General features: G+C 43.2%; 1 protein-coding gene across 1 annotated transcript in view; it reads right to left on the bottom strand.

Annotated features, from left to right (window-relative positions):
• YIPF1 (Yip1 domain family member 1) overlaps nt 1–20,298 on the bottom strand; it is a 111,117-nt gene that overhangs the window by 74,862 nt on the left and 15,957 nt on the right. The window contains exon 2 of the mRNA XM_069232643.1: nt 3,216–3,288. Coding sequence (XP_069088744.1) covers nt 3,216–3,246 — 31 coding nt within the window. The 5' untranslated portion in view covers nt 3,247–3,288. The remainder of the gene's footprint in view (nt 1–3,215; nt 3,289–20,298) is intronic.

The following is a 20,298-nucleotide window of genomic DNA, read 5'->3' as shown; positions in this document are numbered from 1 at the left end:
GCCCCTTTGATTATTCATGTTTGCACATCAAGGAAGGGGACCTTGGCTGGGCTTTGCCCTTTTAGTGTTTTCATTGTGGCCATGTAGGAATTCTCAGTGAATTTCAACAAGCAGTGGTCATCCGCTTGGTGATCCAGTGGGTCTCTACTTCTGTGGTAGTCCTCTGCTCACTCTTGTAGGTTCTGACAGATGCACATAGAAACAGGAGTACTGATTCACAGCAGAGGCATCACTTGTTTGATAAACATATAGTATGCGCCTAGCTGCTAGTCTGCTTTATACAGGCCTGATTCCTTCCTTTACTATGATGGCGGACACATAATGGCTATTTGTGAACCTAAGTGGAAAAGTATTGACTTGGCTATGATCGCAACTATGACAATCAACACTTTTGTCTGCAATCAGCAACAAGCAATCACAGGCTTACAATGCTGTATATTAATAAGGGAAGGAAATTTCAACTGTGTTTTCAACCACCAATTTGACACGTTGAGTGGGCCCCCAGAAAGCAATCTGTGGCTGCACAAGAATTATGGCAGATAACGGAATAACAGCAATTACTTGATGTATAGAGATACAGGAAACCACATTGGTAATGACTTCACATTTTACTTCAGGGGCACACTATTCATTCCTGCACTGTTTGCATGTTGATTTCTACAGATATCGCTCCATAGGTCCAATGTTTTACACATTTTGTGAGTACATGCTCTGGCATTAGCCCAGTGTGCGTGGAACAGTGTTCCTGATAAGCGCTGTTCATGCATTTTGTGAAGATTTCCATCTGAATCTCAAGTTGATAGTGTATTTAGGTCTGAGGCTGCTACAGCTATCACAGAATAATTTTGATCTTAATGTTTGTACTGTTGAAAATTTCGAGAGGGATGAGAGGGCTGCTGAAGATATAGTAAGACCAACAAGGTCTCCCCGTCACCAACAGCAGATGAGCAAACTGATGCTCAGAATTAGACGACCCTGGATCCCAGAACAGCTGATTAGGAGTGAACATCGATTAGCCAATAACATCACCCACTTGGTAATCTATATTTTATTTCTTTGATATAAAAATGATTGTCAATGCAATGTTGTTTGTATCCAACTGTCTAGCATAAATGTACTGCCTAAATCCTAGTTGCTCCTGACAACCAGAAGACAGCAAAATGATGAGGCCCAGCTGTATGGTGCTTGTTTGTGCTTTGTTCAGTCATTGCATGTGTGTTTATTGAAAATGTAAAACTCAACTAAATAAAGGAAAAAATAATTATAAAAATAAATTCAGCTAAAGAATTTTATTTGTGTGATCTAAGTTTGGTCTGTAAACAGCCTGCAATGTACATACCAAAACATGAAAATCTTATGTTGGCTATCTTGCATTTTATCATGGCATTTACACCCTAAAAAGGAAATGGCATTGAGGAACAATCGGAAGTGGTCTTTGGATCCACTACAGCAACAAAGAGACAAGATGAAAGGTTACAGTTCCTTGCTTGCGAAAAGAAAAAGAAAATGCAATCCTTTCTTTTAAAATTGAGTAGCTGTAAAAGTTTGGCACGCTGCACTTTTTTCTGTCACTTTTTGATTTGAAGGTTGAAATCTGGAAAGCCGAAGTAAGAAAAACACATGTAACAGGTTTGAAAACAAGGAAGACTAAAACATTTTCAGTTAAGCAAAGTTTTTTTTTAAATCATAAAAAAGAAACCTTTTTTAATAAGAAAAAGATCCCAAGAAACACTTGTTCCCTTAAAAAGCAACCAGAGGTTGCAATCATTTTGTAACCCAATGACAAATAACCATGTTGTGTTTAACAATATAAAGTGTCTCTTTGATTCTAGGAGAGGAGTACAAATTTCCTTTTATCCTACAACTAAGATAAATCAGCCTTGTTTTTTTTTAGTTTTCTTTTTTTTTTTTTTGAGGGCGGCAGTTTCTAATTGCCAAGTTTGATGATTGAACACAATTCAATTGCTCTCACCTGGAAAAAAAGAAGCCTCCCCAAAATCAAAATAGAATGTGATAGCCAGGTCGCAAACAAATCCCCACCTTAACACCACTGCCTGAATCACTAACCCAGACCTCTTAGACATCAAACGTTTTATCATTAGCCATTGGGAGTCGAAATGGACAAAGAAGCGAACACAAATTATAAACTGCAGGACATATTGTGTGTGGTGCTAACAATTGTCATCAGTGCTCTCTTTAAGATGAAGGCAAAGACTTCCTATAATTGCTTCTACTAAAACCCTCTCTCTTTTTAGCAAGAAAACTTGTACTTTTAATATGCTCCTTAAGAAACATTTGCATTTGAATGCCTTGCCAGTCAGCTTTTCCACCTATAAACTGACTCACTGCACATTTTATTTACACTCTGTCTGTAAAGTTGCAATCTCTATCCAATATAAATCGAGCATTAAGCCATGCACTGTTCCTTACTATTGTGCTTTCTCAATGTGAGTTTCTCCTACCTTTCACATGTGCTATTATTCAGCATATCACACCTCATTCACTCTGTTTTCAACCCTATGAGATACTCCTCAGGCCCTAGTTAGCTAAACAGTTAGATCTTTAATATCAATGCAAGTGAATGTGTGTTTTCTATTGGTTAGTGCCTTTACAACTACTAAACTCTCTATTAACCTACCAGAACAATGCTAACTGATTTAAAATCTGCCCTGTCAGATAAGTGGCTCATAAGGTTCACACGCTCAACTAAATAAATTTGTCCAAATATGATGTCACGATGCTGCTGTTTTTGACCTAAACATACACATTTTGTTTAGACTCCATTTGTACATTTCTCTGATGCGCTGCAACCACGACCTATTAGGATATTGTTTTTTTAATAAACTGTTAGAACATTGCCTGTTCTTCACTATTTGTTCGGCCTACTATGTGTCTCGTTACTTGGCCACACTTTCAGCTAAGTTTGTCAAATATGATTTGACACTGTACATCAGACATCATTACAAATCTATTTTATTTTATATCTATACGATGCTTGGAAACCTTTGTGGGGAGTTGTGCTATTTGAAACGGACTATTATAACATTTTTTAGAACATTTGCATTTAAGAAAAAAGACTTTCTAGAGGTCACCTTAGGAACATGCATATCCACTGTTGCCTAAAAATCCCTTCCAGTACTTATTTATATTCAGAACTTGTAGAGATGCAGATGACCGGAAATTGATGAACAACCAAACTTTGAATTAAGACAAACCTTGAAACTTTAAATCATTCACGGTCGCCATTCATTCACCAGGACAGGACTTGGCCGCCAATGGCTAGAGTATCTGAAATAGAAAAACAGTCAACTGCACATCTGGTTCAAGTATTCTTTGATGAACATTATTCCATCTTAGAAACATTTAAACATAAACTGGCATGTTAATGCACTAAAATACTCATATGGTCTTGCATTTAGTCTACACAAACCTGTGTGTCCGACAGTCAACAGCCAACGGCTACTAAGATGTCTGTGGACAATGAAAAGCCGGGTAGCACCATGCTACATCCCAGGTGGTGTGAACTGCGTTTTACTAAATCAAAATATCAAAATTTGTTATTCTTTGCCCATAATGGTACATGTTTGTGTCATTTACTGGCTTTGTCTGGATGGTACTTTGAAGTTTAAACACAGCCAAACCCAGAAGCTTAAGCAGGTAAAACATTGGGTTGGATGCGGAGTGAAGTGTTTCTATTTGAATGCTCTTTAGCTAAAACGGAAGCCTTCTGTGAGTTCTTTCTCAGGCAACAAGCTGTTTTAAATGAAATGCATAGAATGAAACTCTTCTCCCCTTACCAAGACAAATACTCAGTGATCTTGGATGTGGGACCTGCATGTGCCAGGTGTCGGTTTGGAGATCATAGTCACACCCAGTTTGGCTACAAATCCACTTAGGTTCGCTTACATTAAGTCCAGGGGTGTCACTTATCACTCTATACCTCACCACACTTACTTTGGTGCTGTGCAAGCATGGAACTGAATCACTTATCTTTGAACTATGCAAGGACGGGTGGTGAAGAATACCACACTGACCATGGTGCTCAGCAAGGATGTGGAACATCTTATGGGGGTGCTAAGCACAATGAGGTCTCTGTTACACTAGTGTCCCAAAGGTGGAGTCATGCGCAAAAAAGGTATTTGCAGGTATGAGCCCTTTATTATTTTAATGCTGCCAGGAGTAGGGTATTTTAAAACAGGTGCTGGTACCGACTGTCTCTTTTACCCTGGTGTTGTTCATGGATAGGGTTTATACTATTATGGTGCTTCACAAGGCCGTGGTTTCTCGGACCATGTTTCTAAGCTGGGAGATGGGGGGCTCACACAAGGTGACCCAACTGTATTTTTGGTCGGACTGTCCTCTATTCTTGTGTCTTCTACGTAAAGAGTTACATCGTTCATTACGTATGACATTTGTACATAATTATAGGCATGTATAAGAAAAATGCCTCCCCAAAGGTTGATGCTAATATCTGCAGGCCAAAGGACCAAACCACAATTACAAAGATGTCCTGTTCAAGTCCAGTGGTTGAAGTTGCACTCCTTCCATGTTGCCGTGCACTGCAGTGGTTCTTGTGGCCCCGTTACTAGAGAAACCCTTCTGCCTGGCACTGTCTCAGAGCTCCTGCAGTGCATCGCTGAAATGCTGAACTCCACTGAACACTGGCTACATGCAAGGCTCCCACGATTCTGCTGGTGTCCCTATTTTTTAGGTCGAGCGTAGGCGTTCGACCTGGTGTCTACTTAAGTATACTTATACTGTGGAAGGAAGTAATTTCATATGTTGATTGCAATGTCCTTTAAAAATTATTGCTCGCTAGTAGTCATTTCTGCCTTCTGCTCCCTCCTTTTTCTGTTTCAGAGCAGTGACCTACTACTGTATTGTTCCACTTTGGTTTCTTTATCTGTTGCTGTGACTGACTTTTTTTTTACATTTCTTTGGTGTCCCCTTTCACTGTGCGTGTTTTAGGCTGGCAGCTGCCTGCGTTTTATTGCAGCATTCCTTTCCTCCCTCCTCCTCCCATGTTGCTGACATTTGTTTTGGCTTTTTTCCAGGGCTGTCCTCGTAGGATCCTAAAATAAGCTTTTTTTTACTAAACAAATGGCTCCTAAAATAAGCTTATTTTATTAAACAGACACCATATGCCCTCGCATCCCATCACAGAGAGTCTCTCACTCTTTCTCTCCAGGGCACCTCCATGCCAGCAATCATGACATCGCACACAGGGCATTGCTTATCTTGTTTATTGAGGCCATAAATCTGCTAACTTCATTAGAGCTTTTCATATGTGTTTCCTAGTGCACTGCGATTTTGATTTGAAGTGTTTTTATTTGAACTACTACAAAGAAAGATTGCTTCGAAGGATATTGTATGATGGCGGATTGTGTTTTAGCAGGATCACAATGTTAGTGGAGTTGGAAACTGACAGACTGGGTTTGTCATTACAAACATATGTACACTACACTGACTTTTTATTGAATACTGCATAGATATTTACATTAGATCGCATGTATTTGGCGCCTTGAATAGATTGTCCTTACATGTTCTATGTTGTGCAGTTGTTTTCAATACATCCCTACACTCCAAGCAGATGTTTTTCTATTTTTTTTTATAAGCATTTATTTAGTTCAAACATTCGCCTTATGCCCACTCATCAATAAAATGCTTTTCACTTAACTCCTAATGGTGTCCCAGATTGCACAAGCATGTCTTGCTAGAATCTCTGATTTGTTTAACGCCTTGCCTTATATTTAAAAGATGAGGTGTGCACTAGCACCTTAGTCTTCAAATGTGTTCTGATTTGCTCAGGAACACTGCAGCCTGTCGCTGGTGTAGGCAACCAGAAATCACAGCTTGCATCGGAGCTCTCCACAGATGAGGTGTATTAAGTGACAAGTATAAATGAATCCAGGGCCCAGGTTTGAATTCACTGGCACATGCAATAGTGTATTAGCTGCTTATCCTTCTCTCCTGATGATACAATTTAGAGGGAGCGGCGGGTGAAACAACAGTGAGCTTTTGGCACTATTTTAAAAATGTTTGCTTTTCATGATACAGGCACAATTCATGCACTGAATGGAAAACTCGCCACCAGGTAAATTGTTATAAGTACAGCAAGTAATACGACGTTTTTGATAGCTTTGCTAAATGTACGAGTAAACACTGTGCTAATTCAATGATTTTCCTGACACCGACTATTTAACAGATGAAACCTATTTAATAAACCTGGCAGAATGAACATCATGTCCAAAGGTTAGAATCCTACGCATGAAATGTGTGTGTTTTGGCGTCAGTTTTGTGTGTACTTATTTTTAGGTTCTCTTTAGTCTCTCAAATGCGATGTGGATAACAGAGCCGATATCAACAAAAACAAAGTTCACAATACGAACACTTACACTACTACTAATAAAAGCAACAATTACAATTATTATTATTATCATTATTACTATTATTGATATATTTCTATGTAGTGTTTCATACCAGCTTCAAAGCGCGATAGCGGGAGGCTTCACTGTTATCCACCTTATTGCTAGTTATGATGCCGGGCCAGTGAAATTATGTGGCAGAGAAGATCAAATTATGCTGCAGGCTTGACCAATGTATGTGGCAAGGAAAGTCCAGTTATGCATTTAAAATGCTAATATTTCTAACTCAAGCAAATGCAAGACCTATTGCATTGCAAATGCTTGTTTACCTTTGAGTTCAAAGTATGAACATCACATGGACACTTGTTACACACCTTTCCAAAGTCGCTTGCATGCTCACAATGGAGGTACGTGTGCTTTACATTCCACATTTATAAAAAATTTTGAAAAGATAATCGTTGCAGCCTGTTTCATTTCGATGCCATATAAACCCTTACCGTTGACATTAGTGCACAGCTTTGATTCATAGAGTTTATTTCAGGCTGGGCAGTGAGGACTGCCTTTTACATATAGGTCATGACAGATATTAAGTACTTTTCACGGTGTTAAAAGTTTAATACAAACATTCATGTTTGTACACTTTGATGCAGATTTAGCAATGCAGAAATAATCCACACTGTTCACAGTCTAATTATTCCCAAATGTTCTACATACGAAAGTTCATGGTGGGGTACACCTGCCGACCACCAGCATAACTGCGATTATACAAATATGTATTCACCATATAATGCACTAAATTAATGACTTACTGTCAAATTAAACTGTTCACCTTCCTCCAGAAGTCGGGTTATCGGATGCCTCCCTTTAATTAGGACACTTAAATTGCCAGTTAGGGGTGCTTAATAAATCAGAAACCAATGAATGCACTGGACATAAATAGATATTTGGTGATGTGAAGCCCTCTGCGCCATCCAGAATGTATGTATGTATTCCATCCGCTGCTGTTGTCTGTCTCTCTATGCCTGTGTGCCTTTGTTGTAGAGTGGTGCCTGTTCTGTCGCCCATAGCAGAGGTAGACAGAAGAGATCAGGAAATTAATCCAGTGATTAGCTGCGTGTGGAGATTACAGTATATAATTGCTACAGTTTGAGATTCCAAATAGGATGCATTTAGGAGTTTGTGGCCAATAATCCCACTGAAGTCAATGGGTGACAACATCTAAGTAATGGTGTGTTCATCGGTATATAACGAGGATACAGCTGTCTGCAACATAACCTGCTCCGATGTGTCTAAATTCACTGGTGAGACTGGCATGTGTGTACCTAACTGTGGCAACGTGATACTGGCATGTATGTACCTAACTGTGGCATCGTGATACTGGCATGGAAACGTTTACATAACTGTGGCAAATATAAATCAGATATGGTAATGTAAACCCACCTGCAGCAACTGTACACCTTGCATCAAAATGAGTGCTTAATTTGCTTAGTGATATTTGCTTAACAGTACGCACCCATCTGAATTATTGTAATTCTGGCAACTAAATGTGCACACCACACTAGTGTGATGTAAGCATGGAGATGTGTATCTAATTGGGCTTTTGTGATACTGGCTAGGAACACTAACCTAACTGGTGGAAATGTGAAAACAGTGAATCTGGCAGTTTTGATCAGTATAATTATAGACTCCCAAACTCCTGTAGGAAAATCGCCTTTAATTTCGAACCAATTTTGACAAACTACCTGCCTTATGTTAGTTACAATGGACCTTTTCCCCATCGTTCTTATGTACATTAGAAAGTGCCATTTGCCACAACATTGCCTTATAACTGCCGTTGGGGCGGAATGTCTAACTCTAAGTCACATTCGGTTTTGACCAACAGTACTTGCATTGTGTGCTCTAGAATACTTTAGTGTTTCACTCCCTTGTAAAGTTGATTGGCAGCCAAAACAACTTTTGTCATTGTCTAGTCAGTTGAGAATTTCTGACTATGTCGCCCTGATCGCGAGGTACACATTGGTGTAAGTGTGGAATTATGCCTGCCATCCTAGAATATAAGCTTACTTAAGTAGATGAAAGAAGCAGTTCTTTCTCAGTCAATCCATGTCCATTCCTAGATCACCAGTGTCACCTGACCCCTGATTCTTTGGGTGTAGCTTTCCTGCTGCTTAAAGCTGTGAATTGTTGTGATAGCGGACTTTGAGAGCACCTATACCAGAGCTCACTTCTACCTCCCCGCTTCTTCTTCAGATAGGTTCTAGCCTCTTCTCATTACTGAACATCCATAGTAGCTCTGAGGCACGGCTCCTGTCTCGCCTTTCACTGAGCCTGGACCGCCTTTCCTCCCACTACCACCCTAGAAGGCACATCCTTCTTTGGCTTACCTGACACTTAAGACTGCAGCTTGATGAAGTGACTGCCTCTAGGCCCTCCTCCTTGCTGGTTCAAGTTCAGCTGAGGTTCTCGCCACCTGCCCGCAAGCACCAATCCACCCTTTTATCTTTTACACGTACTGTTAGTGCTATCACCTGTCTATACACAGAACGTCTATAATTTCAGGTGATTGACTGTTGACAATAAACAACTGTATTACAGTAGGCATTTGTCCATAATTGCAGAGCAGCTTCTTGTACACTTCATCCAATCACAGCCATGTGTGCGTGAGTAGACTCCGGATTAGCTTATGTGACCTAGCCAATCCTAGCAATCTCCTCACAGCTTTCACTGTTGTTATTGGTTGTGTGCTCAGACTTGGGTTACTTCAGGGCATCTGAACCTCCCTTTAGGTTTTTATTCCTCAAGGACCAAAAAGGACCACTGGACTATGATCCCACAGCAAGGTGAGCCAAGCACGCTTGCCTGCCCAACACAAGCACCACCAGCTGTCCACCTTTTTCACTGTTTGGTATGTGAAGCTAGCCTCCTAACACTACCACACAAAGTCTGACAGTGTGGGGAGAATAATGCTACCTTAGTTTCTCAAATGAGGTTGCCACATGAAATAGAGCAAACTGGAGAGCACAGTGAAGTAGTAAACCAGTTTCTTAATGAAGCATGTGATTCCCTCGGAGTAAGTACAAAGCCAGACACATACCGACTCTCATCCTTTCCTCCTTTATTCGTCATGTCTCCCTCCCATCTCTCATGTTGTGTTTACCTTTCCATGTATTGATTCCCTGTTCTTCAAAACAAGAGTTTAGCAAATTTGAGATCCCCAAATCACAATGGTTAGTACTTGTCACAATTTGATTACTTTTTAATTTTTATTAAATTAGTTCTTTTCTACGTATTTCTTTGGCTAAACAGTTTTGCGAAATAATTGCTGTTTCCACTGGAAAAAATAAATTGTCCATCCAATTACACTGCTTTTCTTGTGAACAATAATACTTAGCATCACATGTCAGCAGAGTACCCCAAAACGTTTCTAAGAAGCCCTATGCTGGTGCTGCCAAAAGCTGGGGATGTCAAAAACCGAAGCTGCCTAGTCTTGATTGACCCTCATGACTCACTTTTCTTGCACTCTACATTTCGTGTTTCTATCTCATTCTTGGTGGTTCATTTTCAACCCTGCTTCCTCCCTTTGTCACCTCGTTCACTTAGCTTTTGTCTGACCGGCTGCCAAAAAGGCTTGTTCTTTGCCTCATATGCAGACTGTATTCAATGCAGACTGATGGTGAACAACCTTAGCAAGGCTCTCAACCTTTGGGATCCAAGACACAATGTTCTTTCAAGTAAACGTGCAACTCCAAAGAGGTACTCGAGGACTTCAACTGCACATCTCCTTCCTCATCTCTGAGTCAGCTAAAATGCAGCATACAGTGCTCCTTAAATAGTCTACATAAAAAAAACCACACATTATATATATATATATATATATATATATATATATATATATATATATATATATATATATAAGTATATGGCGCTCACAGCTGAGATTTCTATCTCTTGGCCAAATATAAAAGTGACTTGCTCACGTGTGTTTTCCTCCTTGGGAGTTGGTTTCCTCTTGGCAGGTTACCATAGTGAGACAACCTCTTCACAGCCATAGCCCAGAAGCCCACAGGAGGTGAATCTAGTCAAGTGTTAACAGTGTTGTATGTCCCAGTGAAGAGAAACTAGGGGAAAGCAGTCTAAGAGGTATAGGGGTGGAGGAATGGAAGAACAAATAATTTGGCTCAAAGGGACAAGGAGGTTGTAGCCTTAAAACCAACTGATTGACACTGACTTGGATAAACCTGTATGTGTTCAATTACACCTCCAAGATTACTGAGGATATGTTGTTTATACACTGCTAGCTGTCTCCTCTGAAACCTCAAAGCACTGTAGTTGTTAACATTATTTTAAGGCTTGGGGTAGAAATCCTACCTCTTTTTTCATCTATCACTCCAGAGGCGAGGTCCTAATAGAAAGTGCATGAATTATATTTTTGTTGCAGATTTCAGACTCATTTGCATTAATTTTCACAAACCAAGGCACAAATGTGGCAGAATCTAAGTAACTATTTTGAAATAATCAGCAAGGTGGGGGTTCTGTAGTGGAATGCTGATTTAACTTTTGAAAACTATAGGAAGGGGGAACGATTAGGGCACCTGTTTAATTTATACTGAGCGTGTCATACATAGGGTTATTCCTTCTTTAATACTATATGATATGTTGTACTGTCGAAGTTCCTTGAAATAAAGGGACAGACAGTCCGGTTCATACACAATGTATTCGTGATCACCAATTTGGAGAAGTTCTATCAGAACTTTTATACATGAAAACCACAAAAGGCGTGAAAATACATTATTCAAGCATTAATCAGAAAAGGTGATTCCTTCATCATTATAAAACAAATACATGGTGTGATGCTGATCAGGAGATGTTCGGGTTACACAAACAATATGTACCCAACCAATCAAGAGAATAGGTTGTGTAGTAAGAGTGGTAACAGCATGATAGAATATGGCTTAGTATGTGATGTCCATATGCCCTAACGGCTGAGACTTTCCAAAGTTTACACCAACAATTTCTTCATAACCCCTTGCCAATCAAGTGCAAGCCCTAAGATCAAGCTTCATGTGGTTACAGCTCTTACTGCATGTTGCTGGGTAAGCAAAGCACTTGCATATCACAGGATATGTCTTTTGAGCAAGGCTTGCGTTACAAGCTGTTTCAGCAGAGTACATTAGTTTAATAGAGGTCATCTGACCTCTTGCAGGCCTATGCATCATTGAGTATCACAAAACAGGGACAGACCTGGACAAATGCAAAATGAATTCTTTAGTCAGTTTCCACATCCCCATCTCCGATAATCAATGATGATCTCTGTTCTTGCACTAAACCTCCCTAGTCTCCTTTTGTCCCGCCCCACTTCCCTGTCCGTGGCTTCTGTCATTAATGTCTCTGTTCCTGTGGGGTGTGATCTCTGATATATCGCCCTCATCTCTACATACTGGCTTGTAGGTGGTGTCTGAGGAATCCAGGAAAAAACAGTTGGTGATAATGGAGGACAGACAGGCCGGAAGTGCCTGCACCAGGACACACAGTGTGACTAGTATTAACACACAGATCGCTAGTGCTTCAAGTAGCAGGATCCCCAAGACCCAAAACAGGATGTGTGTCTCCTCCCTGTATGTCATATGCCTGCTGTCCCACTTTCCTTATATTTCCAATTGCATGTTTGATGCTATCACTATTACCAGGTATGTAAGAACAACATTGTTGATGTATGACCTGGCAGACTCCTCCCTCTTTTGCCAGGAGGATGTCTAGGGCAATTCTATTTTGGATAACCACCGCCCTCAAAGCTGTTAATGCTTCTGTGAAGTTCCCCAGTGCGGCTGAGGTGGAGTCTGCCATGTTCTCAATTAGCCTGGCTAAGGCATTTATCCGGTGACTACTATGCGCTATTCCCACTGGTGGCATTAATTCACCTATTCCTGTTATCATATTTTCTACCCATTTAGCTAATCTTTTCTCCTGCACCCTTCCTAGCCTCATCAGTGTAGGTAAATGTAACAGGAGGTGTAAGGAAATGCCTCCTTGGCTTGGTTACCCCCTGACTTTTTGCCTTTGCTGATGCTATGTTTTGAATTGAAAGTGTGCTGAGGCTTGCTAACCAGGCCCCAGCACCAGTGTTCTTTCCCTAACCTGTACTTTTGTATCCACAATTCGCACACCCTGGCATCCAGGTAAGTCCCTTGTAACTGGTACCTCTGGTACCAAGGGCCCTGATGCCAGGGAAGGTCTCTAAGGGCTGCAGCATGACTTATGCCACCCTGGAGACCCCTCACTCAGCACAGACACACTGCTTGCCAGCTTGTGTGTGCTGGTGAGAACAAAATGAGTAAGTCGACATGGCACTCCCCTCAGGGTGCCATGCCAGCCTCTCACTGCCTATGCAAGTATAGATAAGTCATCCCTCTAGCAGGCCTTACAGCCCTAGGGCAGGGTGCACTATACCATAGGTGAGGGCACCAGTGCATGAGCACTGTGCCCCTACAGTGTCTAAGCCAAACCTTAGACATTGTAAGTGCAGGGTAGCCATAAGAGTATATGGTCTGGGAGTTTGTCAAACACGAACTCCACAGCACCATAATGGCTACACTGAAAACTGAGAAGTTTGGTATCAAACTTCTCAGCACAATAAATGCACACTGATGCCAGTGTACATTTTATTGTGAAACACACCCCAGAGGGCACCTTAGAGGTGCCCCCTGAAACTGTATCCAACTATCTGTGTAGGCTGACTGGTTCCAGCAGCCTGCCACACTAGAGACATGTTGCTGGCCCCATGGGGAGAGTGCCTTTGTCACTCTGAGGCCAGTAACAAAGCCTGCACTGGGTGGAGATGCTAACACCTCCCCCAGGCAGGAGCTGTAACACCTGGCGGTGAGCCTCAAAGGCTCACCCCTTTGTTCCAGCACCGGAGGACACTCCAGCTAGTGGAGTTGCCCGCTCCCTCCGGCCACGGCCCCCACTTTTGGCGGCAAGGCCGGAGGAAATAATGAGAATAACAAGGAGGAGTCACTGGCCAGTCAGGACAGCCCCTACGGTGTCCTGAGCTGAAGTGACTCTAACTTTTAGAAATCCTCCATCTTGCAGATGGAGGATTCCCCCAATAGGATTAGGGATGTGACCCCCTCCCCTTGGGAGGAGGCACAAAGAGGGTGTACCCACCCTCAGGGCTAGTAGCCATTGGCTACTAACCCCCCCAGACCTAAACAAGCCCTTAAATTTAGTATTTAAGGGCTTCCCTGAACCTAAGAATTTAGATTCCTGCAACTTACAAGAAGAAGAGGACTGCTGAGCTGAAAGACCCCTGCAGAGGAAGAAAAGAAGACACCAACTGCTTTGGCCCCAGACCTACCGGCCTGTCTCCTGCCTTCCAAAGAAACCTGCTCCAGCGACACTTTCCCAAGGACCAGCGACCTCTGAATCCTCAGAGGACTGCCCTGCTTCAAGAAAGACAAGAAACTCCCGAGGACAGCGGCACTGCTCCAAAAGAACTGCAACTTTGTTACAGAGGAGCAGATTTAAAGACCCCTGCAAATCCCTGCAAGAAGCGTGAGACTTGCAACACTGCACCCGGCGACCCCGACTCGACTGGTGGAGAACCAACACCTCAGGGAGGACCCTCCGGCGACTCCAAGACCGTGAGTAACCAAAGTTGTCCCCCCTGAGCCCCCACAGCGACGCCTGCAGAGGGAATCCCGAGGCTCCCCCTGACCGCGACTGCCTGAACCTAAAGTCCCGACAGCTGGAAACGACCCTGCACCCGCAGCCCCCAGCACCTGAAGGAACAGAACTTCTGTGCAGGAGTGACCCCCAGGAGGCCCTCTCCCTTGCCCAGGTGGTGGCTACCCCGAGGAGCCCCCCCCCTTGCCTGCCTGCACCGCTGAAGAGACCCCTTGGTCTCCCATTGAAACCTACAGAGAACCCAACGCTTTTTTACACACTGCACCCGGCCGCCCCCGCGCTGCTGAGGGTGTACCTTTTGTGCTGACTTGTGTCCCCCCCAGTGCCCTACAAAAACCCCCTGGTCTGCCCTCCGAAGACGCGGGTACTTACCTGCTGGCAGACTGGAACCGGGGCACCCCCTTCTCTCCATTGAAGCCTATGTATTTTGGGCACCTCTTTGACCTCTGCACCTGACTGGCCCTGAGCTGCTGGTGTGGTAACTTTGGGGTTGCTCTGAACCCCCAACGGTGGGCTACCTTGGACCCAAAACTGTGACCTGTAAGTGATTTACTTACCTGCTAAAAATAACAATACTTTACCTCCCCCAGGAACTGTGAAAATTGCACTGTGTCCACTTTTAAAACAACTATTTGTGTTTTATGTGAAAAGTATATATGCTACTGTAATTATTCAAAGTTCCTAAAGTACTTACATGCAATACCTTTCAAATGAGATATTACATGTAGAATTTGAACCTGTGGTTCTTAAAATAAACTAAGAAAATATATTTTTCTATAACAAAACCTATTGGCTGGATTTGTCTCTGAGTGTGTGTTCCTCATTTATTGCCTGTGTGTATGTACAACAAATGCTTAACACTACTCCTTGGATAAGCCTACTGCTCGACCACACTACCACAAAATAGAGCATTAGAATTATCTCTTTTTGCCACTATCTTACCTCTAAGGGGAACCCTTGGACTCTGTGCATGCTATTCCTTACTTTGAAATAGCACATACAGAGCCAACTTCCTACATTGGTGGATCAGCGGTGGGGTACAAGACTTTGCATTTGCTGGAGTACTCAGCCAATACCTGATCACACGACAAATTCCAAAAATTGTCATTAGAAATAGATTTTTGCAATTTGAAATTTTTCTAAATTCTTTAAAGTCCTGCTAGGGCCTTGTGTTAGTCCCTGTTAGCATTGCTTTTAGAGTTTAAAAGTTTGGTAAAAGTTTGAATTAGATTCTAGAACTAGTTTTAGATTCTTAAAAAGTATTCCAACTTTTAGAAGCATAATGTCCAGTACAGATGTTAATGTGGTGGAACTCGACACCACACCTTACCTCCATCTTAAGATGAGGGAGCTAAGATCACTCTGTAAAATAAAGAAAATAGTAATGGGCCCCAGACCTTCCAAACTACAGCTCCAGGAGCTGTTGGCAGAGTTTGAAAAGGCCAACCCCTCTGAGGATGGCAACACAGAGGATGATGATAGTGACCTGGAGGGTGATTCCCCCCTACCAGTCCTATCTAGGGAAGACAGGGCCTCTCAAGCCCTGACTCCAAGCATAATAGTCCGAGATGCTGGCTCCCTCACAGGAGGGACCAACCTCTCTGAAATCAGTTAGCCAGGATGGCCAAAAGATTGGCTTTGGAAAGACAGATCCTAGCCATAGACAGGGAAAGACAAGAGATGGGCCTAGGACCCATCAATGGTGGCAGCAACATAAATAGGGTCAGAGATTCTCCTGACATGTTGAAAATCCCTAAAGGGATTGTAACTAAATATGAAGATGGTGATGACATCACCAAATGGTTCACAGCTTTTGAGAGGGCTTGTGTAACCAGAAAAGTGAACAAATCTCACTGGGGTGCTCTCCTTTGGGAAATGTTCACAGGAAAGTGTAGGGATAGACTCCTCACACTCTCTGGAAAAGATGCAGAATCTTATGACCTCATGAAGGGTACCCTGATTGAGGGCTTTGGATTCTCCACTGAGGAGTATAGGATTAGATTCAGGGGGGCTCAAAAATCCTCGAGCCAGACCTGGGTTGACTTTGTAGACTACTCAGTAAAAACACTAGATGGTTGGATTCAAGGCAGTGGTGTAAGTAATTATGATGGGCTGTACAATTTATTTTTGAAAGAACACCTATTAAGTAATTGTTTCAATGACAAACTGCATCAGCATCTGGTAGACCTAGGACCAATTTCTCCCCAAGAATTGGGAAAGAAGGCGGACCATTGGGTCAAGACTAGGGTGTCCAAAACTTCCACAGGGGGTGACCAAAAGAAAGGGGTCACAAAACCTCCCCAGGGGAAGGGTGGTGAGACAGCCAAAAACAAAAATAGTAAAGAGTCTTCTACAGGCCCCCAAAAACCTGCACAGGAGGGTGGGCCCAGAGCCTCTTCACAAAACAATTCTGGGTACAAGGGTAAAAACTTTGATCCCAAAAAGGCCTGATGTCGTAGCTGTAATCAGTCTGGACACCAAACTGGAGACAAGGCCTGTCCCAAGAAAAATACCACTTCAAACTCCACTCCAGCTAACACTGGAATGGCTAGTCTCCAAGTGGGATCAACAGTGTGCCCAGAGCAAATCAGGTGTCACACTGAAGCTACATTAGTCTCTGAGGGTGGGGTGGATTTAGCCACACTGGCTGCCTGGCCCCCTAACATGCAAAAATACAGGCAGCAGCTCTTAATTAATGGGACAAGTGTAGAGGGCCTGAGGGATACAGGTGCCAGTGTCACTATGGTGACAGAGAAACGGGTTTCCCCTGGCCAATACCTGACTGGACAAACTTATCCAGTCACCAATGCTGACAATCAAACTAAAGTACATCCCATGGCAATGGTAACTTTAGAGTGGGGAGGGGTCAATGGCCTGAAACAGGTGGGGGTCTCCTCAAATATCCCAGTAGACTGTTTGCTTGGAAATGACCTGGAGTCCTCAGCATGGGCTGAGGTAGAACTGAAAGCCCATGCAGCCATGCTGGGTATCCCTGAACTGGTGTGTGTCAAGACAAGGGCACAGTGCAAGGCACAGGGTGAAAAAGTAGAGCTGGAGTCTGGAAGAAAGGCCCAGCCTACCAAGAGAAAAGGAAAGTCAGCTGGGAAACCAGCTGCAACACAACAAGAAAAAGAGAGCCTCTCTTCTCAGGAAGAAGTTCTGCCCTCTGAGGGAACTGAGCCCATGGAGCTTGAACCTTACCAGGGTTGAGCTCTTAGGCCCAGGGGGACCCTCAAGGGAAGAGTTGTGTAAGGGGCAAGAAACCTGTCCCTCTCTTGAAGGCCTTAGGCAGCAAGCTGCTGAAGAGTCCAAAGGCAAGAAAAATGGAACACATAGGGTCTATTGGGAAGATGGACTCCTGTACACTGAGGCAAGAGATCCCAAACCTGGTGTCACTAGGAGAGTGGTAGTGCCTCAGGCGTTCAGAGAGTTTATTCTGACCTTAGCCCATGATATTCCCCCTGCTGGGCATTTGGGACAAACCAAGACGTGGGAGAGGTTAGTCAACCACTTCTACTGGCCCAACATGTCCCAGAAGGTTAAGGAGTTTTGCATCTCCTGTACCACCTGTCAAGCCAGTGGTAAGACAGGTGGACATCCAAAGGCCCCCCTCATTCCACTTCCAGTGGTGGGGGTCCCCTTTGAAAGAGTGGGTGTGGACATAGTGGGTCCACTTGAACCTCCCACAGCCTCAGGAAATATGTACATCCTAGTAGTAGTGGATCATGCTACTAGGTATCCTGAATCTATTACCCTTAGGTCGACTACTGCCCCTGCAGTAGCCAAGGCCCTCATTGGTATCTTTACCAGAGGGGGCTTCCCTAAGGAGGTGGTGTCCTAAGGAGGTGGTGTCCTAAGGAGGTACCAACTTCATGTCAGCATACCTGAAACACATGTGGAATGAGTGTGGAGTTACTTATAAATTCACTACACCATATCATCCACAAACTACAGGGAGTGCAGAATTATTAGGCAAATGAGTATTTTGACCACATCATCCTCTTTATGCATGTTGTCTTACTCCAAGCTGTATAGGCTCGAAAGCCTACTACCAATTAAGCATATTAGGTGATGTGCATCTCTGTAATGAGAAGGGGTGTGGTCTAATGACATCAACACCCTATATCAGGTGTGCATAATTATTAGGCAACTTCCTTTCCTTTGGCAAAATGGGTCAAAAGAAGGACTTGACAGGCTCAGAAAAGTCAAAAATAGTGAGATATCTTGCAGAGGAATGCAGCACTCTTAAAATTGCAAAGCTTCTGAAGCGTGATCATCGAACAATCAAGCGTTTCATTCAAAATAGTCAACAGGGTCGCAAGAAGCGTGTGGAAAAACCAAGGCGCAAAATAACTGCCCATGAACTGAGAAAAGTCAAGCGTGCAGCTGCCACAATGCCACTTGCCACCAGTTTGGCCATATTTCAGAGCTGCAACATCACTGGAGTGGCCAAAAGCACAAGGTGTGCAATACTCCGAGACATGGCCAAGGTAAGAAAGGCTGAAAGACGACCAACACTGAACAAGACACACAAGCTGAAACGTCAAGACTGGGCCAAGAAATATCTCAAGACTGATTTTTCTAAGGTTTTATGGACTGATGAAATGAGAGTGAGTCTTGATGGGCCAGATGGATGGGCCCGTGGCTGGATTGGTAAAGGGCAGAGAGCTCCAGTCCGACTCAGACACCAGCAAGGTGGAGGTGGAGTACTGGTTTGGGCTGGTATCATCAAAGATGAGCTTGTGGGGCCTTTTCGGGTTGAGGATGGAGTCAAGCTCAACTCCCAGTCCTACTGCCAGTTCCTGGAAGACACCTTCTTCAAGCAGTGGTACAGGAAGAAGTCTGCATCCTTCAAGAAAAACATGATTTTCATGCAGGACAATGCTCCATCACACGCGTCCAAGTACTCCACAGCGTGGCTGGCAAGAAAGGGTATAAAAGAAGGAAATCTAATGACATGGCCTCCTTGTTCACCTGATCTGAACCCCATTGAGAACCTGTGGTCCATCATCAAATGTGAGATTTACAAGGAGGGAAAACAGTACACCTCTCTGAACAGTGTCTGGGAGGCTGTGGTTGCTGCTGCACGCAATGTTGATGGTGAACAGATCAAAACACTGACAGAATCCATGAATGGCAGGCTTTTGAGTGTCCTTGCAAAGAAAGGTGGCTATATTGGTCACTGATTTGTTTTTGTTTTGTTTTTGAATGTCAGAAATGTATATTTGTGAATGTTGAGATGTTATATTGGTTTCACTGGTAATAATAAATAATTGAAATGGGTATATATTTGTTTTTTGTTAAGTTGCCTAATAATTATGCACAGTAATAGTCACCTGCACACACAGATATCCCCCTAACATAGCTAAAACTAAAAACAAACTAAAAACTACTTCCAAAAATATTCAGCTTTGATATTAATGAGTTTTTTGGGTTCATTGAGAACATGGTTGTTGTTCAATAATAAAATTAATCCTCAAAAATACAACTTGCCTAATAATTCTGCACTCCCTGTAATGGCCTTGTTGAGAGATTCAACAAGACATTAAAGGGCATGATCATGGGGCTCCCAGAAAAACTCAAAAGGAGATGGGATGTCCTCCTGCCATGTCTGGTTTTCGCTTACAGAGAGGTGCCTCAGAAGGGAGTAGGGTTCTCACCCTTTGAACTTCTGTTTGGCCACCCTGTAAGGGGACCACTTGCTCTTGTTAAAGAAGGCTGGGAGAGACCTCTTCATGAGCCTAAACAAGACATAGTGGACTATGTACTTGGCCTTCGCTCAAGGATGGCAGAGTACATGGAAAAGGCAAGTAAAAACCTTGAGGCCAGCCAACAGCTCCAGAAGTTTTGGTCTGACCAAAAGGCTGCAAAGGTTGAATTTCAACCAGGGCAGAAAGTCTGGGTTTTGGAGCCTGTGGCTCCCAGGGCACTTCAGGACAGATGGAGTGGCCCTTACCCAATCCTGGAAAAGAAGAGTCAGGTCACCTACCTGGTGGACCTAGGCACAAGCAGGAGCCCCAAGAGGGTGATCCATGTAAACCGCCTAAAACTCTTCCATGATAGGGCTGATGTGAATCTGTTGATGGTAACAGATGAGGACCAGGAAGCTGAGAGTGAGCCTCTCCCTGATCTCCTCTCATCAGACCCTAAAGATGGCTCAGTGGATGGAGTGATCTATTCAGACACCCTCTCTGGCCAACAGCAATCTGATTGTAGGAAGGTCCTGCAACAGTTTGCTGAGCTCTTTTCC

Source organism: Pleurodeles waltl, chromosome 4_2 (assembly GCF_031143425.1).
Source record: "Pleurodeles waltl isolate 20211129_DDA chromosome 4_2, aPleWal1.hap1.20221129, whole genome shotgun sequence".
NCBI lineage: Eukaryota > Metazoa > Chordata > Amphibia > Caudata > Salamandridae > Pleurodeles > Pleurodeles waltl.
This window is presented reverse-complemented; position numbering and strand designations above follow the sequence as displayed.